Raw genomic sequence first — 23,921 nt, 5'->3', positions numbered from 1 at the left:
TCGACATGAATGAATCCATGGTGGTGCTGATAGTGGTGTAGAGATGTATGAAATTTTCTAGACTCCTCGATCCTATGTGAGGTGGGTTTGAGTTCCACAGCGTGTATGATTATTGTCGCTGACCATGAGAATCACTTCATGGCCACGATTCACCCATCTTCTAATGGACCTGACGAATCTGCACACGTGATGTGATTATCATTGATCAGAAATGATCAGACTTGAGGTTGAGAGAAAAATGGGGTGTAAGACAGCGCTCTAATGGTGTTCTCCGTAAAACGGGTGCTATATACAGTATGTACACCAGTGTTGTAATGTAACGGAGTACAAATACTTCGTTACCGTACTTAAGTAGAAATTTCACGTATCTGTACTTTACTTCGCTATTTACATTTATGTCAACTTTCACTTTTACTCCACTACATTTCCTAGATAAAATGTGTACTTTTACTCCGATATTTCCACTAAGCATCTTCGTTACTCGTTACTACAAAATAAACTCAGAAGAAATGTGTGCGACTGCAATAAGGGAGCTTTGGTGAATCACTGCTCCTAGATTACATCACGCAGCTCCGCACGCTCTATTTCAGCGTAATGTTGCCAAAGGAGGAGGAAGCACAACTGAGACCGCCGTGGAAGCACCTACTGGAGGACCTCCCGTTATCGTAGACCAGGGGTGGCCAACCGGTCAGAGACCAAGAGCCACATTTTTTACTGTGTTACCGCAAAGAGCCATATCGTACACATGGCCACATATGATCATAAACTTTTTTTTTCCTGCCATTTTGAGAGCGAACTTGACACAAATTGTTTACTCAAATGATCTTTCTCCTACTGGGAAACTTTGAGGTATTTTCATCCCACTCACATGCGCGTTTGACGAAAATACCGTATTGAACTCAAGCGAAGCGAACACGCATGTTAAAAAGACACAAATACAAACTTCGATATGAACGTAGGAGCCGCATGAAACCGTGCAAAGAGCCGCATGCGGCTCGGGAGCCGCGGGTCGGCCGCCCCTGTCGTAGTCGTCCACCCTGACGATAGTGGTGAACAGGGTGAAGTAGATAACGTTATACACACGTGGCCGTATTTGCAAGAAATGTTTCTGTACATAGGAATGAAAGATTCTTCCTACCGGATGAAGTGTCTCTCATGCCTTCCAGAAAATCACTGAAATTTTACTTTTTACTTTTACTTCAAATACTTAAGTACATTAAATAACAGAAAATGACTTTTGATACTTAAGTACAGTAAATATCAGATACTTTAATATTCTAAAAAGGTGACTTTCACTTCTACCAAAGTCTTTTTCTAGTACGATACTTGAACTTTTACTCAAGTATTACTTTCTAGTAGTTTATACAACACTGATGTACACTAATGAGGGCATGGTGGCTTCTGACTCACACCTCCATGCTTGGGATTTTTCTCTTTCAGTCCAAAGACGTGTTGATTGGCATCTCTAAATTGTCTGTAGAGTGTGTGATTGTGCCCTGCGATACACTGGCATCCTGTCCAGGGTGTAACCTGCCTTATGCTCGTGGGATAACCTCTAGCTTCCCTGTAAACCCAGCAGGTTAGAGAATGGATAGATCGATAGATGAAATACAGAACGGTATAAAATCCCTCATCAGCTGTGTGCTTGTGAAGCTTTTGGAGGTGAAACCAGATGCAAGTTGAATTTATTCTGTTGCTATTTTTATATTTTCAGTCGCGCACCCGGGATTCACACGGGAATTAAAAAAACAGATGTGTATATAAAGAGACCCAGTCTGGTTAGTGGTATAGAAGCATATACACTGTGTGTGACGGAGAGAGGAGGTCACTGTGGGTCTGTCACATGAACACGGTATCTGTTTCTCCTGCACGAGCACATCTCATTCATCTCGTGTAGGATTTGAGTTTCTGATCTGCTACTGAGCATGTGCACGTCGTGTTGGAATCACAGATCTGTGTGTGTGTGTGTGTGTGTGTGTGTGTGTGTGTGTGTGTGTGTGTGTGTGTGTGTGTGTGTGTGTTAAAGCATTGTGCAGTAGTTTTTCTCTATTCCTCAACGTGTGCAGTTAAGAAACACGACTATTCGTTTAGTTCAGTTTGTATTTAGATAGAAAGTGTTCGTAACTTTAGTTGGATTTAGTTTGAAGTATATTAAATAATAAATAAATAAATGGATGGATGGATGAATGGATGGATGGATGGATGGATGGATGGATAGATAGATAGATAGATAGATAGATAGATAGATAGATAGATAGATAGATAGATAGATAGATAGATAGATAGATAGATAGATAGATGAAAATTTCTATGATAATAAACTCTATAGAAGTGCAGATAGATCTCTCTCCAAATCTGTTTTTTTTTACCTGTCTCTCCCTCTCCTCTTGCTTTCTTCTGTCTGTCTGGCTGTCTGTCTGGCCATCTCCTTCTCTCCCCCAATCAGCATGACTCTTTAAGAATTAGTGGTTGTGAAGTTTTGTTATGAAGTCATGGCCTAAAGGTTAGAGAGTCTGACTCCTAACCCTAAGGTTGTGGGTCCGAGTCTCGGGCCGGCCACGACTGAGGTGCCCTCGAGCAAGACACCGAACTCCCCCGACTGCTCCCCGCGCACCGCAGCATAAATGGCTGCCCACTGCTCCGGGTGTGTGTTCACAGTGTGTGTGTGTGTTCACTGCTATGTGTGTGTGCACTTTGGATGGGTTAAATGCAGAAAACGAGTTCTGAGTATGGGTCACCGTACTTAGCCGTATGTCAAGCCATTTTGTCACTTTGAACTGATGAGCCAGCGAAAGGTGGCTGTGTGCGTTCACTACACACGATGAGGGACAAAAATCTTCTCTAAAAATTCAAGAAGCAGATATGGAGCTGTTATATAGAGATGGTTGAAGAGCTGGAGCTCGATCGGCCCATAGGCAGAACATATATCTTTCTCTGAGAGAGAGAGAGAGAGAGAGAGAGAGAGAGAGAGAGAGAGAGAGAGAGAGAGATCTGGAAGGAAAGAATATGATAATAACATCAGCCTTTACAAACATTCGAAACATCCCAGAAAATAATGTATGCATTGAACATCAGCCAATTATTTGTGCTACAAATGTGTGTGTGACAGAATGACATGTTGTGTTTACAGTGCGCTCTAGAGGCTGTGTAAACTTAATTGAATGCGTGTTCTTGTCATTCACTCGATTGCTAGCCAAGGAAGATTGGAGATCACATTCGAGTGGGATTCAATGTTGAGATCTCAGCTTAGCGTTCTAGGAGTAATTGATGTTTTTACCCACAGTGCACTCTGGTGTGTGAGCCTCACGGGACCACAAACGACAAGGATAACGGACCCCTGATGAACGCAGGTACGTCACAGTACACTTTCATCCAAGTAAACATGCATGAAGGAGATTTGAAATGTGTAGTGTGTTAAAATATTTATTTATTTATTTATTTATTTATTTATTTATTTATTTATGATTTTTTTTTAATTATTATTATTAAATAATAAATCAAAGTAGCTGTTTTATATTATTGCTGTAATTTTTTCTTCTTTTTAGTTTAAATTTATTTCTTTCAAATGAAGCGGTTTTTTTTACCAGTCCACTGGCATTGAAATCGACCCGTCGGACAGGTTCGGTCTGTATAAACTAATTTTTCGACCTGTGTATTTTCCTCTGTTGAATAACCATACACACAATTGTAGATGAACCGAACGTTTCGAATGCTTTTAGATGATTCTGAACAAACACTCGGCGTGTCTCAGAGAGCAGAAATATAGTCCGACCTTTTCAACATTTTACTTTGAAGACTTTTTATTTGGCCCCTAGTCGTTTAGTAACAAATAGAAACACTTAAACAGTACAAATGTTTAGGTTCCTGAGTCTGTAATATAAGCTTTATATTAACCACCATTGTGGAGTGAGACGCATTTCTGACGTTTATTGCCGAACGAATACACAATAAAACTAGCGCAAATTATTATTATTATTTTTGTCATTTACATTTACATTTACGGCATTTAGCAGACACCCTTATCCAGAGTGACTTACAGTGAGCAACTGAGGGTTAAGGGCCTTGCTCAGGGGCCCAGCAGTGGCAGCTTGGTAGACCTGGGGTTCAAACCCATGACCTTCCGATCAGTAGCACAACACCTTAAGGATCGGGCTCTAAGCCTCAGCACTGCCAAGCTGCCACTGTCGGGCCCTTGAGCAAGGCCCTTAACTCTCTCTGTTCCAGTGGTGCTGTATCATGGCTGACCCTGTCCTCTGACCCCCAACCTCTAAAGCTGGGATATGTGAAGGGAGAATTTCACTGTGCTGTAACGTATATGTGAAAAAAATAAAGGTTTCTATTCTATTAAATCTAATCTTTATATTAATGCTTAATTCTGACTTGCCATATTGCCCAGTCTTATTGCCCCAGCTGCTCTCTCAGCTTTGCCGCCGTCCCGTGTGTGTGTGTGTGTGTGTGTGTGTGTGTGTGTGTGTGTGTGTGTGTGTGTGTGTGTAAGTGAGGAGACAGACTGTAGTCCAGTCTTTAATTATCTTCAATCCAAAAATCCCCAGTGTCCCTTTGCAATATTTACTGGACTGTAAATTATATTGAACATCGTCGCCTAATGAACTCCCGGTCATCGTTACACGACACTTACAGTACACATACACACCTAATGAAGAGCTCGATCACGCAGTAAAGGGAAGAAACCGGTGTATCGGAGACTAAATAAATAAATAAATAAATAACTGCACAGTGTTATATCTCTCTAGAGAGTCGTTTTTAGATTTTCTGTTGTTGTTGTTGTTGTTGTTGTTGTTTTTTTCCCCCAACACACGTTCACTAGCATTTCACTTTGCGTTCAGTTTCCGCTTCTGCACAGCTTGGAAATGGTAAATTAAATCAGCGGCTAAACCCGTAAATCTGCCTGTTTATTTAGCCTGTAGTACTCATGCACCGCTGGGTGTATTTTGTTTTAATCAACCTCGGTGGGACCGTTCATGCGGAACATCCAGATTTTATTCAATTTAGACTTTGCACTACGTCCGCTGAAGATATTTTTCGAAAATTTGCCGCCTTTGGACTATCGACTAAACAGGACAGATCTCGGCTGTCAGCATTTGTTAACTCGAAAGAACCGCAGTCCGGCTCAGAAGCGAACAAAGGGTGGGTCTATAAAGAGCAGAGCAGAGCACAAAGAGTTAGACCCAGACAGTTAGATGGTCAGTTAAAGAAAAAATATATAAGAGAGCCCGCTGTGTCCTGAGGATTCGGAGAGAAATACGGCTGCTGAAGGGGATCGGAGGAAGTAATAGAGAGAAGCTGGCTTCAGTTAGGTCTCTGTAAGAAGGAGTAATACCTGCCGTGTGTGTGTAAGCAGGGTAGGTGTGTTTACTTCTGCTTGTGTGTGAAAGTAAGAGAACGCACGTTTATTGCTACATCCGTTGCTGTCAGTGTGTCATCGTGGCATCGTCAGGGTAGGGCAATTAACCACCATGAGGAGGGTGTGTGTTTCAGGCGCCCAGCTGCTCACGTCAAAACACTGAGCTCCCCGCTGCCTGCCTGTGATCGACTAACACAATTTACCTACCACATCCAACACACACATTATTCATTATCTCTCCCTGCCACACACACACACACACACACACACACACACACACACACACACACACACACACACACACACACACACACATGGCATTGCAGCACTGGTTCTCCTGTCTGATTATTGGTTGTGGGATTAGTCTACTGATAGGATGGAGAGGTTAATCCTCCACTCTGAGAAATGTACTGTAGTAGGGCATGAGAGACCCCCCCCCATCCCAAATCTCACACCGGTCATCTCTCTGTCCGTTCATCTGTCCCTCACACCACATGGTCATAAGAGCCATCACTGTGGCTCCAGTGCAGTGCACCATGACATGGTTCAGGGAGTAGTGCAGTGTTTTGGTGCAGCATTTAGGTGCAGTGTTTTACACTCATGTCTACCTGCAGCATTTGTAGTTTATGTACAAATAAAAGTAAAGCTGTACTGAAAATAGCACAAACATTCACTCGAAATGTTTAATGGAAGTCTATAGGGAGTGTTTGTGGGGGTGTGTGTGTGTGTGTGTGTGTGTGTGTGTGTGTGTGTGTGTGTGTGTGTGTGTGTGTGTGTGTGTGTGTGTGTGTGTTTGAGTGTTTTCGTGTGTGTATGTTGTAAATCATATTTAAAAATTTTATACTATACATTTTTTAATCAATTAACCAACCAACCAACCAACCAGGCAACCAATCGATCGATCACAGCACTTTCCTGATGATATTTCGGTCATTTAATTAATATTCAATCTGAAAAAAGTCTCTTAAAGTACAAATGCTACATATTCATTCATTCATTCATTCATTCATTCATTCATTCATTCATTCATTCATTCATTTTATACTGCTTATCCGAACTTCTCGGGTCACGGGGAGCCTGTGCCTATCTCAGGCGTCATTGGGCATCGAGGCAGGATACACTGAGTGCCAACCCATCGCAGGGCACACACACACACTCTCATTCACTCACGCACTCACACACTACGGACAATTTTCCAGAGATGCCAATTTACCTACCATGCATGTCTTTGGACCGGGGGAGGAAACCGGAGTACCCGGAGGAAACCCCCGAGTGCTACACATGCAGAGCTTAATTTAAATTCTGCATACAATCTCAATGGTGACATAAGGGCATTTTTACAAAAAAAAAAAGACCTACTATCCTTTTAAAACAGCTAATAGATCACAAAGTATTGAGCTGGTTGGGTTGATTTAGAGGATGTGCCCTAAACATGCATTAACAATGGAAATGGGTTTTACCGAACCATTAGAGAAGCGGTACATAACCTTTTCAAGAGTCAAGTCAAGAAGCTTTTATTGTCATTACAACCATATATAGCTGTTGCAGTACACAGTGACATGAGACAACGTTTCTCCAGGATCAAGGTGCTACGTAAAACAAAGACAGGGCTATAAGGACATGTAAGTAGTCTTAGCCACATAAAGTGCAACTGTGCAACCTGGTGCAAACAGTGCAGGACAAGACAAGCAAGACAGTGCAGGACAAAAGACAGTGCAGGACAAAAAACAGTGCAGACATTAAGTTACAAGACAATACAAAAAGTACAAAAAATGCAATACACAAAAGACAATAAACAGTAACAGAAACAGCGCCGACCGACCGGTGTAAATACTGAATGTTCAAACAATATTTTGTGCAGTAAAAGAATGAACAGCAGCAGGTTCTTAGCAGCAGGTCCTTTGGATTATATATGGAGTTGTGCAAAAAACAGCAGATGACTGAGATATTGTCCAATATGTGCAAACACCACAGTCCTGTTTCATGTAAGACGTTATTTTAGAGTGGGGTTCTCGGGGACTGCGGCCTCTCCGAAGAGTTCAGTGGCAGCGGTAGCTCAGCTGGTTAAGGCTCTGGGTTGTTGATCGAAGGATCAGGGTTCAAGGCCCAGCTAAGCTGCCACTGCTGGGCCCTTGAGCAAGGCCCTCAACCCTCCCTGCTTCAGGGGTGCTGTATCATAGCTGCCCCTGCACTCTGCACAACTGAGGAGGTTGGGGTATGTGAAGAAAAGAATTTTCACTGTGTGGCGATAAGAAAGGCTTTTATGCCAGTTCCATCTCTATCCGTCTCTATCTAATACTGTTAGCCACTAAGTCTGATGCTCTTAGCGCACTCACGTCTGTCGATGTGGTGAAATCTAATAAATTCTTCTGTCTTTCTAGTTTGCGTTTGTTTTTTTTTTACTTTCAAATAAGAAAACGCAGGATGCTTGGTGTTCATGTTGCGAAGCAGTTTTGAAGGCTTCATTGCCTCACTTGACAGCATATTACTACATATTATACAGAGAGGGCTTAGTGTGTCGCATTCACCTGTCGGAATAAATCCGTGTTTTAAGATATTTTCTATTAAATGTTTAAATGTTTTCTTTTCCTTGGCAGTCGTAGGCACGTCTTCTGTCTCATTTACAACGTACCGTAGCTGTCAAGACTTTTGATTTTTATGCATTTTAGCCAGTTTGTAGGCTTCATCAAGCACGTCAAGAGGAACACGCAGATTTTTATTCTTTCATTGTCAATAAAACAGAAATAAAATAAATGATTTATTCTTTTTGCATGGCTCGGTACCAAACCATGCTGGTACCCACTTTACATTTCCTCAGAAGCCTCTAAAAGGCTCATTCGCTTTATATCTGTTCGGCAGTGATTAATCTGATCATATCGAAGAAAGCGATAGAAACGTCTCTCCGTATTTACACCACACAGCGTTCTTGAAATGTTGAGAACCATCTTCTAAACCTGCTCTGTTTCTCTGTTGCAGTGTTCAAGAACCCGGTGTGTAAAGTGTACAGGTTCCAGACGACAGACAGCAAGTGGATGCTGGTGAGGGAGCAGATGGCTGAGTGCACTTTGTCCTTCAGCGTCCCCATCCAGCTCCTCAGACTCTTCATTCAGGAGGACAGACACAGGTACGTCGTCGTCCGGCTAGCGCACTGGAAAACGCGCCTAGCGTGCGCCGACGTCCGCCAGACCCGAGACGAGGAGCGAGAGAAAAGGCAGAGAGTGTACCGAAGGTCTAGAGAGGAAAGAAAAGACAGAGAGAAGACGAGAGGAAATAAATGAGGCATTGACAGAGTGATGTGGCTTGCGTTTCCTGCAGGGAGGCTGCTTCATAGATGGAAATGGATGTTTAAGAGCTATACTTAGCTCACACTAAATTATTCACGACTGTTTAACACTTCAAAGAGCACGTCTGTCCGCCAGACACCCGGAGCCTCCGACAAGCTTTCCTTTCTCTCGCTATTCTCTCTCTATTCTCTCTCTATTTCCTTCCTTCCTGCCTTATGCTTATATTGTTTGAGAGGAGCACGTGCACTCGGCTCCATGACATCTTAAACCAAAAATCAGAAGCACAGCTTAGACCGCGATGAGAAATAAACGGCCAGGTTTTATCGCTCAGCAACAAGCATGAAAGCAGAACCGGTTATAAAGCGACGGAAAATGAAACCCCAAGACAGAATTGACTTAAACAAAAGCCACACGTTGGGCAAGTTTATGAGTCCGTGCTTCCTAAAGACAGACATCCTCCATCCTCTCATACTACACACACTCCTCGTGAGTCGGCTTCTAACGCAAGAGTGCGGCTCTGAACGATCATTTATTAATTAGACCCTGGCTGGTGCTACGTCCCACGTAGAAAATGTTCCGTTTGAACATTTTCAAACAGAAAGCCTTAAGAGTACAGATCCAAATCCTGGGATTCTGGTTTATTCATTCATTCATTCATTTATTTATTTATTTTCAAGTACCAGTCTTTGAAATATTATAGGTTTAGAAGCTTTTTTACAGGCTTTGCAACCTGCACCTATAAATCATCATCTCCATATATGATTTATCATGAGTAGCCACATCGCTGTGCCCAATCAATACAGCATTTCAGCAGCATCAATTAGCCACTCAGCTGCAAGTCCATAAATATTCTGTCTGACTTGTCGAGACGACGAGGGGAAAAAAAACATTGCTGTGAAAAATCTGAGTGGACAGAAAGCAAAAGGAGAAAAGTTAACCGAGCTGTCTGAGTGGGAGGGATTGCATCTCTCTCTCTCTCTCTCTCTCTCTCTCTCTCTCTTTCTCTCTCCTGTCAATCACAGCCTGTGGTGTGTATTTATGAGCTCTTGTATGTGGAAGATGGTGGATAGCACTTTCCACATCATGACAGCGTTAACTATATGCTCATATTCGCTCCGAGCTCAAACTAACTGCAACTTTTTTCTTTTTTTTTTTCTTTTTTTTTTTTTTTAGCTATTAAGTCTATCATCCAGCCTGGTCTGTATTTTAATGAATTTTGTCCCAGGTAATTTTTGTGATCTGCTAAAACACCCTTAGTGGTTAGCACGTTTGCCTCACACCTCCAGGGTTGGGGGTTCGATTCCTGTCTCCGCCTTGTGTGTGTGGAGTTTGCATGTTCTCCCCCGTGCCTCGGGGTTTCCTCCGGGTACTCCGGTTTCCTCCCCCGGTAAAAAGACATGCATGGTAGGTTCATTGGAATCTCTGGAAAATTGTCCATAGTGTGTGTAGGTGTGTGTGAGTGAATGAGAGAGTGTGTGTGCCCTGTGATGGGTTGGCACTCCATCCAGGGTGTATCCTGCCTTGATGCCCAATGACGCCTGAGATAGGCACAGGATCCCCGTGACCCGAGAAGTTCGGATAAGCGGTAGAAGATGAATGAATGAATGCTAAAACACCAGCACTAAAGCATGGATGGATGAAGAGTGATTGTAATTTAGTGTACTGTGTATTCTGCCTAATGCCTTATGATGAAGATAAATCTGAGGCTTTGGTGGGGTGGAGCCTCAGTTCTGAGCCTGGTGGTCAGTTTATATCTTGTATCCCAAAGTTTTTAGCTCTTCTCTCTTTATCCTTAATTAAATTTAGGAAAATCAGTTTTGTGAGATACATATATGGAATGAACACACACACACACACACACACACACACACACGTGCGCGCGCATGCACGCACGCACATTCACACACACACATGTACGCACATACGCTCACACATGTACGCGTATGCTTACACGCACACGTACACATACGCGCACACACGTATACACACACATATGCGCACACACGTATGCACACACATATGCGCACACACGTATGTACACACATATGCGCACACACGTATGCACACACACACACACGTATGCACACACACACACACGTATGCGCACGCACACACGCACACACACACATGGATGCACACACACGTATGCGCACACACACGTATGCACACACACACGGATGCACACACACACACACACACACACACAAACGGATGCATACACACACACACATATGCACACACACACACACGGATGCACACACACACACACACACACACACACATGGATGCACACGCACACACACACACACACGGATGCACACACACGCACACACACACACACACACACACGGATGCATACTCATATGCACAATTATGTCAAGACTAATTGGTATTGGGTGAGGAGCATGCACTTTAAATGCTGGATTATTCACACACACACACACACACACACACACACACACACACACACACACACACACACACACACACACACACACACACACTGACACAGCCAATCCTGTCAAGACTAATCGGTATTGGCTGAGGAGCATGCACTTTAAATTAAATGCACTTTTATTTTATTCACACACACACACACACACACACACACACACACACACACACACACACACACACACACAGACACACACACACACACACACACACACAGACACACAGACACACACACACACACATTCCTGGACCACATCTCCCATAGCTGACCCTTTGCTAGGCAACAGTTCCCATGTGCCTCTCTCCCTCTCGCTTCCCCCCCTTTCTCACTGAACTGTCTCTTCTGTCCCCCGAATCCCCAATTAGTGCTTCGTTCTCAGATGCCACCCTTTGACGCATCTTCTACGGCTTTTGTTCCATCTTGCTGAATATGTGTGACTTTTCATTGATCCCACAATCCTCAGTCATTTGTAGCAGATTTAATTCTTTGAAAGGCGGCGGCTGGGTCGTAAGCTCGAGTCGGTCTGAATCGAAACGAAAACGAAAGCGTTTGTACGAATGCGGTTGAAACAGTTTGTTTCAAACAGTGGAAACAAAACGATATGAAATGTTTTCAATGATATCAGGGAGGAAAAATCTGATGAGAGATTATATGTAAAGGTGCATCGGGTCTTACTTTAGCTCCGCCTCCAGGATCGTCAGTGGCCATCAGTATAAAAAGAGCTTTCTCAGCGAGCTAGTGTACTATTACTAAGGTATACTGTATATACAAAGTATCTCACAGAAGTGATACACTCTTCCCAAACACAACCTCGACCATGGCGACCCCTGTTCTGAGTGGAACCGGTCCTGTTAAACCACTGTATGGTCTTGCCCACCGTGCTACAGCTCAGTTTCAGGGACTCGGCGATCTCCTTATAGCCTACGCCATCTTTATGTAGAGCAACAATTCTTTTTTCAGATCCTCAGAGAGTTCTTTTCCACGAGGTGCCATGTTGAACTTCCAGTGCCCGTTGACAGAACGTGATCCACAAATGAGCAGGAAGCAATTCGCAAATAAATACAAATTATAAATATTTTTTTTATTTGCAAATCCCATTTTATTTATTTGTGAATTTCATTTCTTTTTGTGAAATTTGTAAAAATATTTGTGAAACTCTTTATATTTATTTGTGGATCATAGTGTATTTATTCAGAATAACGAAACAATTCTGACCCCATAGGCGAATCGCTGCTCCTAGAGTGTCACTGCACGTACGCATGCACGCTGTACGGAGAAGCACAGGTACGCGCGGCGTGCACGCGCAGTCAGAGCTGGAGGTGTTTATCTATAACGGCGGCAACCAAAAGCAGTGAAATGTCACTATTCTTATTACCAGAGTTGTAGCACAAACAAAATATTAATGCAATATCTATACTAAATAAAAATAACATTTATTGATTTGGTCTTTGTCTTGTGAATATTTTTATATTAATGACTGCATTCATTGGACACACTGTTTGTAGAGAATGCACACATACATGAACTGATCTGATTCAAGACTGGCATCATTACATCATGCATAAAATTTTGGTGTCCACTTTTGCCATTTAATAATACCAGAACTTTTGGCTTACTATGTAGTCATATAATATATAATATAAAACTCTTCTTGTTTTAAATTCTCACTGAGGGCTAAAACACCTTATACCTACCGAAAATCACTGAAATTTTACTTTTTACTTTTACTTCAAATACTTAAGTACATTAAATAACAGAAAATGACTTTTGATACTTAAGTACAGTAAATATCAGATACTTTAAGACTTTTACTTGAGTAATATTCTAAAAGGTGACTTTCACTTCTACCAAAGTCTTTTTCTAGTACGATACTTGTACTTTTACTCAAGTGTTGCTTTCTAATACTTTATATAACACTGCAGCACACCTTCAGGGGTCTTACGTATGTAGTCTAGTGGAGTCCATGACATGACAGGTCAGGGCTGTTTTTGCAGCAAAAGTGGGACCAACACAATATAAGGAATTAAAAAACATGACAGGGGGGAACGGTGGCTTAGTGGTTAGCACGTTCGCCTCACACCTCCAGGGTTGGCAGTTCGATTCCCACCTCCGCCTTGTGTGTGTGGAGTTTGCATGTTCTCCCCGTGCCTCGGGGGTTTCCTCCGGGTACTCCGGTTTCCTCCCCCGGTCCAAAGACATGCATGGTAGGTCGATTGGCATCTCTGGAAAATTGTCCGTAGTGTGTGAATGTGTGTGTGTGTGTGTGTGCCCTGTGATGAGTTGACAATCCGTCCAGGGTGTATCCTGCCTCGATGCCCCATGACGCCTGAGATAGGCACAGGCTCCCGTGACCCGAGGTAGTTCGGATAAGCGGTAGAAAACGAACAAATGGATGAATAGTTCAGTGACAGTTTTTAACTTCCTCCACTGAGCTTGATGCGTATTCTCGATCCCAGACGTCACTAATCACAACGGCACGATGTTCTTACGCCTTCAGCCACACGGAGATGTGTTTATTGCTCCTTTTTTTTTTTTTTTGAATCATTTGTGTGATGACAAAGTGGCGGAGCAGCCTGGGACGTTCTGGCTTATTCTTCGTCTTCCTTTTTTCTACACATTTCTTTTTCTCTCCTGCTTCAGTGTGTATCAGCGTGTACACCACAGTGCTAGCGCTCCATGTCTACTCTTCTGTTGATGTCGACAGTGACGTGCCACATGCTCTAATCTCTCCTGTGTGTGTGTGTGTGTGTGTGTGTGTGTGTGTGTGTGTGTGTGTGTGTGTGTGTGTGTATTATAAGATTATTCTCTCTTTATTTTCAAAGCTAATGGTTTCATTAGAGTCGTGTCTTGTTTCTGATGTCGCCTTGGGAAAAAAAAGCCGAAAAAAAATCAATTGAAATCGATTAATGAAGAAGTGATGTGAAAGCCTTGACTGTGTTTGATAGTGTTTCAGTGGGTAATAATCACAGCCCACTATCTGAGCTGACACACTATTAGTGCAGTAATTCTGCAGCATGACAACGGCGCATGATGGAACAGAGCACCAGCTCCATTAGAGAAGATAGTTATTATAGAAAGAGCTTTAAAACAACCTCCAGCTCACAAAGGACAATTTCACCATGTTTGTTCTCTCTCTCTCTCTCCAGAGGTCATTCCTCGAAGGCCGGAAACAACTCGTCCCAATCTAAAAACAGAAATTAAATGAAGGAAAAAAGGCAGTCATTACAGTGGACAAATTACGGTCAACTTTATCGTGATAAGGACATTACTCCCTGGCTTTTCTGTACACTTCATTTTCATTCCTGTGTCAATAACTGCCATAATCACTAAAACATGTCATCTATCACTTTTGTAACCTGGAACGTTCGTGGATTTGGTTCTCAGACAAAGAAGGTCTAAGTTTTTAATCATTTAAATAAACTACAATCCGACATATGTCTCCTGCAAGAAACACATCTATCAGAATCAGATTATAACAAAATTAAATCATCAAATTACAGTCTTTTTTTCTCGGCTCACTACAACACAAAACAAAGAGGAATATGCATTCTAATAAATAAAAAAAAAAAACTTTTTTTTTTCATAATACCACCATTACAGACCCTGAAGGACGTTTTACTATCATAAACTTCTCCATTAATAACAGGCCAGTCACAATTGGCAACTTGTAAGGCCCAAACACAGATGACCCATCCTTTTTCCAGACCTTTTTCTCTTCGATTTAAATTTTTTCTAATTGTCCAGTCATAATTGCAGGTGATTTCAATTCTAGAGCCAACACTATATAGATGTAATAGTTTAGGCCAGGGGTCGGCAACCAGCAGCTCTGGAGCCGCAAGTGGCTCTTTCATCCCTCTGCTGCGGCTCCCTGTAAATTTGGAAAATAAATATTTAATTTAAATTTATTTTATTTTAGTTAGTTAGTTTAAAAAAAAGTCATTCTAAGATTATGATGCTCTTGTAACATTAAAATAAACCGTGTCTTGGCTGTCAAGTGTCACACATTGAGAGTGACAGTTTGGGCTTTTGTCACGCTCTCCCACCACACATCGTATTTCTCACGCAGAAAAACACTTTTTGACTAATTATCGTGTATTTAATAAGCCGCAGCTCACAAAATGTATCTGTCCGCACCGCTGTCTTTATGGAACCAGGAATTGGGCAGTACACCATTACCTGTAGATGGAGATGGAGATGGAGATGTCACGCTTGCCTTTCTTCAAAACTTGAGAGCTCTGCCATGAATACGAAGAAGACTCAATTAGACATTGAACATTTTATTTGAAAGTAACCTTCAGCCCAGCGTCTTTTTTATTAAGGTTAGGTTCAAACTACTCAAAATATTAAGGTTAGTTCAAATAGCACAAAATATTTTTGTTTGCCTGCAGAATTAAAATTTCGTTTACTCGGTAGCAGTTCATAGATTTCATAAATGCAACACACTACAGTTTTTTTCTATACTTTCCATAAAGGTAAAAAACGATATATGCAGTGTTATCTTCATTTTAGATGTCAAATGGGTTTTGTGGCTCCCTGTGTTTTTTTTCCTGTGGGAAATGGGTCCAAATGGCTCTTTGAGTGTTTAAGGTTGCCGACCCCTGGTATTATAAAGTAATAGTCCAAGTAGTATGAAGCGTACACATGAGATTACTTTATAAAGGCAAACTGCTGAATGCCAGACACTGGGTGTATTTAGTTTAGCACTTATAACTATTTCCTATAGAATCGAGAGACGGGTTTCGGTTTCAATTCATCTGGCCTCTTAAGTTTCATTTTATCACCTGGTTTAAATTCGCTTTCTCATGCTTTCCGTATCAGTTGGAACTCGGACACTGTTACAAAGAGGACATTTGTACATCCTGTGAGAATGCTTTATTGGGGCAAACTGAATTCGACAGAAAATGACCCGACACATCGGAACATGGATAATGCGTTTGGTGACATTTTACGCGCGACGAGAGTCACGGACGTGTCCATGCGTGAGGGTCTCGCGGCGTTCCTCAGGGACACGGATGGGAAAGTCACCGTAGTGACGTCTCAAAAGCGTGAGTTCATATCCTTATTATTGCCATGAAAACATTACAATCTCACTGCAACAACCAGGCTGATAAAAATCACCGTGCGTAAAAGTCAAGCGCTACCGAATACCAAATTCTTTTATTAAAACAATCTTTTTGTCATGATTTCATTTCAACATTATATATTTATTCCACACTTAACTACAAGTTCGTTTCATTTCCAGTTTAAATAGCTGAATACAAATCGCCGAGTCCCGGGCTGGAATCCTTGGGCGCAAACGTACACATCCACTGAGGTATTAAATCTCAGTACTAGATAAAAAGTGATGATTGCATGAGGAAGAGTATAAGGTGTCAAAGCTAGATCAAATATGATGACCCCAAACCAGGGGCGTTGGAATAGATTAGGGGTTTAACCCCCTGAGACTATGACACTATGACAACATAACTACGAAGAGCATTTCTATTTCAGTCATTTCGCAGACGCTCTTATCCAGAGTGACTTACAATTTATCTCAGTTTATACAACTGAGTAATTGAGGGTTAAGGGCCTTACTCAGGGGCCAGTAGTGGCAGCTTGGTGGACTTGGGACTCGAACTCATGACCTTCCGGTCAGTAATCCAACACCTTAACCACTCAACAGTGCCACCTGCTGACCGAAATTTACAGACGGGTTGTCAGACAGGTTTCTTGTTCTTGAAAGTCTTGTACTTTATTTACGGTGTTAAATCATTTCCAGTCTTTAGAAGACCAGGGACTTTTGAAGGTACATGAGGGGTATCAGTCCCAGAAGCCCCAAAACATGCAACACCACTGCCCCAAACCAGGAGCAGCTGAAGGAGAACAAAATTCAAACCTGTATGTCTAGTGCCCTGCAAACATATTCATTTTGTTTGAATGTCTCCACATTTTCTGGTGTTACCACCTGGAAAGTCTTTGGAATGGACTTAACTGGATTTACAGATGAATTGCAGAAAGTTCTAAACTATATACACATAAAATATATGATCTTCTTTTATAAATAATTAACTGTAATAACGGACAAATTGTTGTGACATAAGATGCACAGTGCAATGTAATACCTTCATTCATTCATTCATTCATTTTCTACCGCTTATCTGAACTACTCGGGTCACGGGGAGCCTGTGCCTATCTCAGGCGTCATCGGGCATCATGGCAGGATACACCCTGGACGGAGTGCCAACCCATCACAGGGCACACACACACACTCTCATTAACTCACGCACTCACACACTACAGACAATTTTCCAGACATGCCAATCAACCATGCATGTCTTTGGACCGGGGAGGAAACCGGAGTACCTGGAGGAAACCCCCGAGGCACGGGGAGAAAATGCAAACTCCACACACACAAGGCAGAGGCGGGAATCGAACCCCCAACCCTGGAGGTGTGAGGCAAACATGCTAACCACTAAGCCACCGTGCCCCCCAATGTAATACAATGAAAGGCAAAAAAAAAGAAAAAGAAAAAAGAAGAGAAACCTGCCATTAGGCATTGAAAAAAAAGGCAGAAAAAATACAAAACCAATAACAACAACGTTTATGTTTTTTAGGAATAGTTTTGAAGAAGGAGCGAATTAAATTATTGAGCACTGGAAAGAAGCATGTTATAACTGTGACTGAGACAGGAATGGTGAATGAATGGAACTGTTCAGATCAAAGCAACATACCCAGGTGGGTCAGATTTCCAATGTGGTTCATCTGAGAGAAATTCTTATCTAATTATATTAAATTAATCTTCATTTATTGTTTGCTGGTTTTTCATGAGCAGGACATTGGGCAGCTTATCTAGCAGACATGTTGTGCAAGTTGCATGTGGAAACTATCACTCAATCGCTCTAACAGAAGGTATGTATATACAGTAGCTACACTGCTGTTTTCCCCCTTTAAAGCCCATAACTAAATAAAGGAATAAATGCAGACTGGGTTTAGGTGCCGTAAAGGAACGTCTGCCAAATGGCATTATATGTCATGTAAATAAAGTGGTGCATATTTGCCAGAATGTGATCGCTTATTTTCCATGTAAATAATCATATATATCCGGTCATGTTGTTACAGGAAAACTTACTTATTTATATTTCAATTTGCACATTCAATTTGCACATACAACCTGTCTATATTATATGTGTTCATGTCTTGTCAATGTCATTCTGTTACACTGTGGAGCTTCTGTACTAAGACAAATTCCTTGTATGTGAAAACATACCTGGCAATAAAGATCTTTCTGTTTCTGATTCTGAAAAATGTCAGCGATATGCCGGTGCCATGCAACAGCACATCATGAAATTTATTTTTCCTCTTATACAACAGGGATTTTGATTCCTTATCACTGTATAGACAGTTTAGAATTAGAAAAAGGGTCAACTCTGCTAAAAAATCTGAAAATCTGCTAACTATTTCTAATCATAAGAAATAATAATAATAAAAAAATCTTGAGTACTGCTTAAATACACTGAGCAAAGAGTTAGAATCTGAATCTGCATGAAATGAGCATGAGATTTGGAAAAATAAGAAAATCAAACCCATTAGTGCATACAATATTTTGTGAGTGTTAAAACAAATCTGTTTAAAAAGAAACTAAAAAGAGCTGATTGCGTTCCTGAAGTCTTTCCCAAGCTTGAAAACCTAGTGACTGTTTAAAAGCACTGACACTGGAGACTTCCGTAAATATCATATATGTAAATGCATTTTTTTTGAAAGTTGAATAAAACCTAACAAAGAATTCTGTCTTTTCTCTTAAATTCTATCTTACACATACTAACACATCTGCCTGAAGCTAACAAACTAATTATTAAGGTCTTTTAACAAGTTGACAGCAGGACTATTCATATTTGTCACGGAACCTCAATCTCGTCCTGTCAGATGGTCAATTGTTCACATGGGGTCAGAACTCGAGAGGTCAGCTGGGTCTGGGGAACAAGAGTCCGAGCTTTCATCCTCCTCAGCTTCTCGAGTCTCTGTGTGGGATACCACTGACTCAGATCAGCGCTGGAGGATACCACAGCTTCGCCCTGTCTCTCTCCGGAGCCGTGTTCGGTTGGGGAAGGAACTGTGCTGGGCAGCTTGGTCTGGGAGACAGAGATGGTACCGACTTTACCGTATATGCACTATAAGCCCAGCTCTGTCAAAATGAGCACTGTAACTCTGGTCTTAATACTGTATGTTCTCACAGATAGACATGTCCCTGTTTGTGTAAAGAGCTTGAACCTGAAGAAGACCGTGTTCATCTCATGTGGAGAGTATCATACTGCTGTTCTAACAAAGGTTAGCACTTCATTAACACGCAGTACATTTTACCAACTAACTACAAACTGCAGCTTCTGCTGTTGTAAAGACTTTCTCTTCAGGGAACACATTCACATTTTCATTTACATTTACGGCATTTGGAAGACTCCCTTATCCAGATCGACGTACAAAAGTGTTTTTAAGTTTCTGTCGATTAATACATTAGCACTAGTTTACAGACTGTGGATACCATCAACCTCAAACTTTGTTCATTTTTTAATATAAGAGCTAGATTAAGTGTTTCATGAAGAGGTACAGTAGGTCTTCACATGTCATTTGTGATTAATATTATCTGCATACAGCGTGACAGATTCCACCTCGTTCCACCCTCTGTCACAGACGCGGGGATAAAAGACCCAAATGCAGGATAGCTTAAAAGAAAACGGGGTTTATTAACTTAAAAGTCATGAAACGTAGACACTGACTCAAGACACGACACCAGGACAAAGCAAAACAAAACAAAACAAAGGATTCCGCGCTGCACAAGGCAACGCGGTTTAACTAAATACTAATACTAATTAATCAGACACATGAGGGACAGGTGTGCAGAGGCAGGGAGGAAGAGACAAGGTCGGGGCAGACACGTGAACACAGAACACAAACAAATGCACGTGGCCAAAGTCAGGGCTGAGTCCTGACACCCTCTTGGCATTCATTGTGCTGTGCTTTGCTAGATATTCAGTAATCATGCTACTAGCAAGACACTTTGGGTCAGGATCCAGCCCGGACTTTGGCCATGTGCTTTTGTAATGTTCGGTGTTCACGTGTCTGCCCCGCCCTTGTTTCTTCCTCCACGCCTCTGCACACCTGTTCCTCATGTGTCTAATTGTTATTAGTATTTATTTGAGCCACGTTGCCTTAAGCAGCGCAGAATCCTCTGATGTTGTCTGACGTTGTCTGTTATGTCATCTGTTGTCTAGTCTGTGTCCCTGTTTCATGTTTTTTTAAGTTATTAAACCCTATTTATTTTATGCTATCCTGCATTTGGGTCTGTTTTTATCCCTGCATCGCTGACACTTTGCTAGTGTCATGAACGCGGGAATGAAACGGACCCAAATGCAGGATAGCCAAATAAACAGGGTTTAATAACAAAAACACTAAACATGACACGGACTAGAGGCAGGACAACATGGCTCCCGAAGCGCCTAAGGCAAGGCACACGGCGAAGGCAGGTAGGGGGGCAAGGCACATGGCGAAGGCAGGTAGGGGGAGCAAGGCATATGGCGAGGCAGGTGGGGGGGAGCAAGGCACACAACAAGGCAGGTGGGGGGAGCAAGGCACACGACAAGGCAGGTGGGGGGAGCAAGGCACACGGCGAGGCAGGTTGTGTGCTTGTCGGCCTTTGTTGGTGTTTTCATGCAAGTTCAAATAGTGAATGCATTTCAAATTTAAAAGTGAAATAATTTATCTGCATTTTAAGGGTGGACTGATATTGACATTTGGATCAGGACGTTATGGGCAGCTGGGACATAACTCACTCAGAGACGAGCATCAGCCTCGTGTAGTTGCTGAATTCTGGGGATCCAAAGTGTCTCAAATTGCCTGTGGACAGTAAGTAATATGTATTTAAAAAAGTGGCATTTGGTGGTAACATCCCAGCAGGAATCACGCCACCTGATGGGCGATTATGTTCCTCTAAAAGTATGTCCATCTTATTTTAATTAGATCTTATAGCAGTAATTCCTGTTAAAGTTGTTCTCTTGAATTCAAGGCATCACACTCTGGCACTTGTCGAATCCTCAAACACCATCTACTCATTTGGATGTGGAGAGCAAGGACAGCTGGGAAATGGACAGAGATCCAATCAGTGTGTGCCACTTCCTGTTCAGCTGCCACCAGGTCAGTCCATTATTAGCATATTTTTAAAAACAGCTAAATGTATTTACTTTAGTTAGAATGAACTGGTCATTCCAGATGTGTAATTCAGAGCATTTTTCTATTTTTTATCAGAATATAGCTCTGATCAGATTACGAAAATTTATGCTGGAGGGAATCTTTCTGTCCTATCTAAAAGGGTGAGTAATATTCATATAACTCTTGTGTAAAAAGGAAAAAAAAAAGCTTATTTTATGAAAGCTATGATTTTCATTGTCTTTGGAATGTTTTGTTTATTAAAGGATGGTGTTCAAGCAAGTTCAAATCTGAGATCATGCAATGGACAAGCAATGCTGGAGGATAAAATTATCGGCCGCTGGATTTCAGACTGTAACCCAAAAGTATGGAAAAAAATCCAAAGGTATAAACAAGAGATTTGAAAAACAGATTTGAAAATTGAATGGCAAATTGGCAAATGTTAAATGTTGGATTAAATCAATAGCAGAGGTGGGAGTAAGTCACACATGTGCAAGTCACAAGTAAGTCTCAAGTTATGAATGTCAAGTCAAAGTCAAGTTGAGTCTTTTTTTAATATTTGTCAAGCAAGTCTCAAGTCTCAAATTTGCGATTTAAGTCTGAGTCAAATCTGAAGTCATGAATGTCAATTCAATGTCAAGTCGAATCTTTTTTTTAATATTTGTCAAGCAGGTCTCAAGTCTCAAATTTGCGACTTGAGTCTGATTCGAGTCAAGTCATATGACTCGAGTCCCCCATCTCTGCCCAATAGCTGTGTGGTAGGTCTGATTGGTCAGAACATATTGGCAAATTGTTTTCAATTGCAGATCTTACAGCAAAGCAGCTCTATATGAATAGCAGCTTTCAGCGTTCTCCTGAAAGCTTTTTGGAACACAATACAGCATACTGTACAATAAGCACCTCACCTCCCTGTAAACCTTGTCTCAGCATCAGGACACAGAAATGCAAACATGCTGCAATGTAAAATTATAAATGAGCCATAGCCACAGCTGAAATGTTTGCTAACCAGTGATTGATCATAGTGTACATTTGTGTTATAGGGAAATCAAGAAAATATTCTCCTCAGCATCATTCATCAATGGTAGTTTCATTGACAAAAGGTACAAATATGCAAAAATACATTCATGTACACATTAGTCCATATTCATTAGTGTATTAATCACAGAAACATGTGAATTTTTTTAATTTATCATTAGCAATGACAAACATTACGAAACATCAGTACGGATGTCAGGCCTGGATTTATCGTTGGCTCGTCTTGCTTTTGAGAAGCTGGCCAAAAATGACAGAGTTCTGTCCCTGGTATGTCATGGGTTCTGTTAGCGATAAGAAATGTCTTTTAATATTCTTTGTATGTATTTGGCTGAAATCTTATAAATGTGATTTCTTCGCAGGTCGAGAAAACTGTAGAGAATCATCTTCTGCCCTCTCTGGGCTCCACTGCTGCTGGTGCGGAGGCTCTTAGGGTTTACCTTGTCCTACCCGAGCTCCTCAGAGTGCTGAAAAAACATGGTCGTGGCACACAACTCACTATCTTGCTGGCGTCTGCAATCTTAAAACTGGAGCCTGAGTCAATGGATGTTTTGAGTATGTACGCTTTATAAAAACTAGCACTCATTTGCATTCATCAATTAATTCAATGAATCATTTAGCACAGAGGTGTCAAACTCTGGTGTAATTTTATTTGGCCCGCGAGATCATATCAAATGTGCATTACAGCTTGCTAGCCGCATGCTCCACTAATACTACATATCCCAGAATATCTTGCCACTGTATTGACGCATAGTCACGAACAGCCAGCGCCCCTCATTCTCTGTTGACCGTCGTTAACAACCATGTTACAGTTACATCGGGCAAGTTAATTCCACCCTCCACAAAAATGGCCAAACGAAAGATGAACAATAGGAGCTTTAAAAACAGGAGGGAGGCAGATTATCTGTTCACGAATATAAAGGACAGACCTGTTTGTCTTGTGTACTAACGGAGCTAAGGTGTCTGTAACGAAAGAATATAACATAAGAAGACAATATGAAACGAAACATTATGAGAAGTATAAGGACCTGGACGTAAAGCAGAAGCTCCAGAAGGTGGAGGAGATAAAAAAAAAAGTCTGGTTTCCCGGCAGACTATGTTCACGAAAGCTAAATCAAAAATTGAAGCTGCTGTAAAGGCTGTAAAGCTTTATTGTGGCAGCAGAAACAGCAAAATATGCCCGGCCCTTTAATGAGGGAGAGTTTGTCAAAAAGTGTATGGTCAAAGTTTGCGACATGAACACCAATGATGTGTCTTTTATTTCAAATGTGATTTCTTATGTGTTTGTAACATCAAGCTCTGGTTGTTCCAAATCCTGTATTTAAGCAAAACTAAAGTTTGTTTCCATATGAAAAAGGTTGAACATTACATATCAGTTGCTGTTAATTTTTCAATAAATATTCATTTTGGCCCGTGACTTTATCTCAGTTTTATTTTTTGGCCCACTGTGAATTTGAGTTTGACACAACTTATTTATCATATTAAATGTAACTATACATGGATAAAAAAATATTTAACAATATATTTTCTGTGCTTCAAGAGGATCAGTTTATTGAAAACGCCTCTAGGTTACGACCGTAACCCTAGTTCCCTAAGGAACGAGACGCTG

At 41.5% G+C, this 23,921-nt stretch overlaps 2 protein-coding genes across 10 annotated transcripts in view; both read left to right on the top strand.

Annotated features, from left to right (window-relative positions):
* inpp4b (inositol polyphosphate-4-phosphatase type II B) overlaps window positions 1–23,921 on the top strand; it is a 294,006-nt gene that overhangs the window by 172,576 nt on the left and 97,509 nt on the right. For all 9 annotated transcript variants that reach the window (XM_027145915.2, XM_027145914.2, XM_047812844.1 and 6 more), the window contains 2 exons: window positions 3,284–3,350; window positions 8,342–8,489. In XM_027145915.2, coding sequence (XP_027001716.2) covers window positions 3,284–3,350; window positions 8,342–8,489 — 215 coding nt within the window. The remainder of the gene's footprint in view (window positions 1–3,283; window positions 3,351–8,341; window positions 8,490–23,921) is intronic.
* Window positions 15,656–22,834, top strand: LOC125141096 (probable E3 ubiquitin-protein ligase HERC3). The gene is made up of 10 exons (XM_047812845.1): window positions 15,656–16,149; window positions 17,698–17,818; window positions 17,916–17,992; window positions 19,007–19,228; window positions 19,317–19,408; window positions 20,850–20,980; window positions 21,141–21,268; window positions 21,380–21,444; window positions 21,547–21,665; window positions 22,675–22,834. The coding sequence occupies exons 1-10, from the start codon at window positions 15,972–15,974 to the stop codon at window positions 22,688–22,690; spliced, it is 1,149 nt and encodes a 382-aa protein (XP_047668801.1). The 5' UTR covers window positions 15,656–15,971; the 3' UTR covers window positions 22,691–22,834.

This window comes from Tachysurus fulvidraco, chromosome 4 (genome assembly GCF_022655615.1).
Source record: "Tachysurus fulvidraco isolate hzauxx_2018 chromosome 4, HZAU_PFXX_2.0, whole genome shotgun sequence".
NCBI lineage: Eukaryota > Metazoa > Chordata > Actinopteri > Siluriformes > Bagridae > Tachysurus > Tachysurus fulvidraco.
Note: the sequence above shows the minus strand (reverse complement) of the source record. Positions and strands in the feature narration are given on the sequence as shown.

What these genes read in the sequence shown, in the direction of transcription:
- LOC125141096 (XM_047812845.1), top strand. Translation starts at nt 15,972, where the DNA reads ATGCTTTATTGGGGCAAACTGAATTCGACAGAAAATGACCCGACACAT. An exon ending in CGTAGTGACGTCTCAAAAGC is followed by an intron (nt 16,150 to 17,697) that starts GTGAGTTCATAT and finishes TATGTTTTTTAG; the next exon opens with GAATAGTTTTGAAGAAGGAG. An exon ending in ATACTGCTGTTCTAACAAAG is followed by an intron (nt 19,409 to 20,849) that starts GTTAGCACTTCA and finishes CTGCATTTTAAG; the next exon opens with GGTGGACTGATATTGACATT.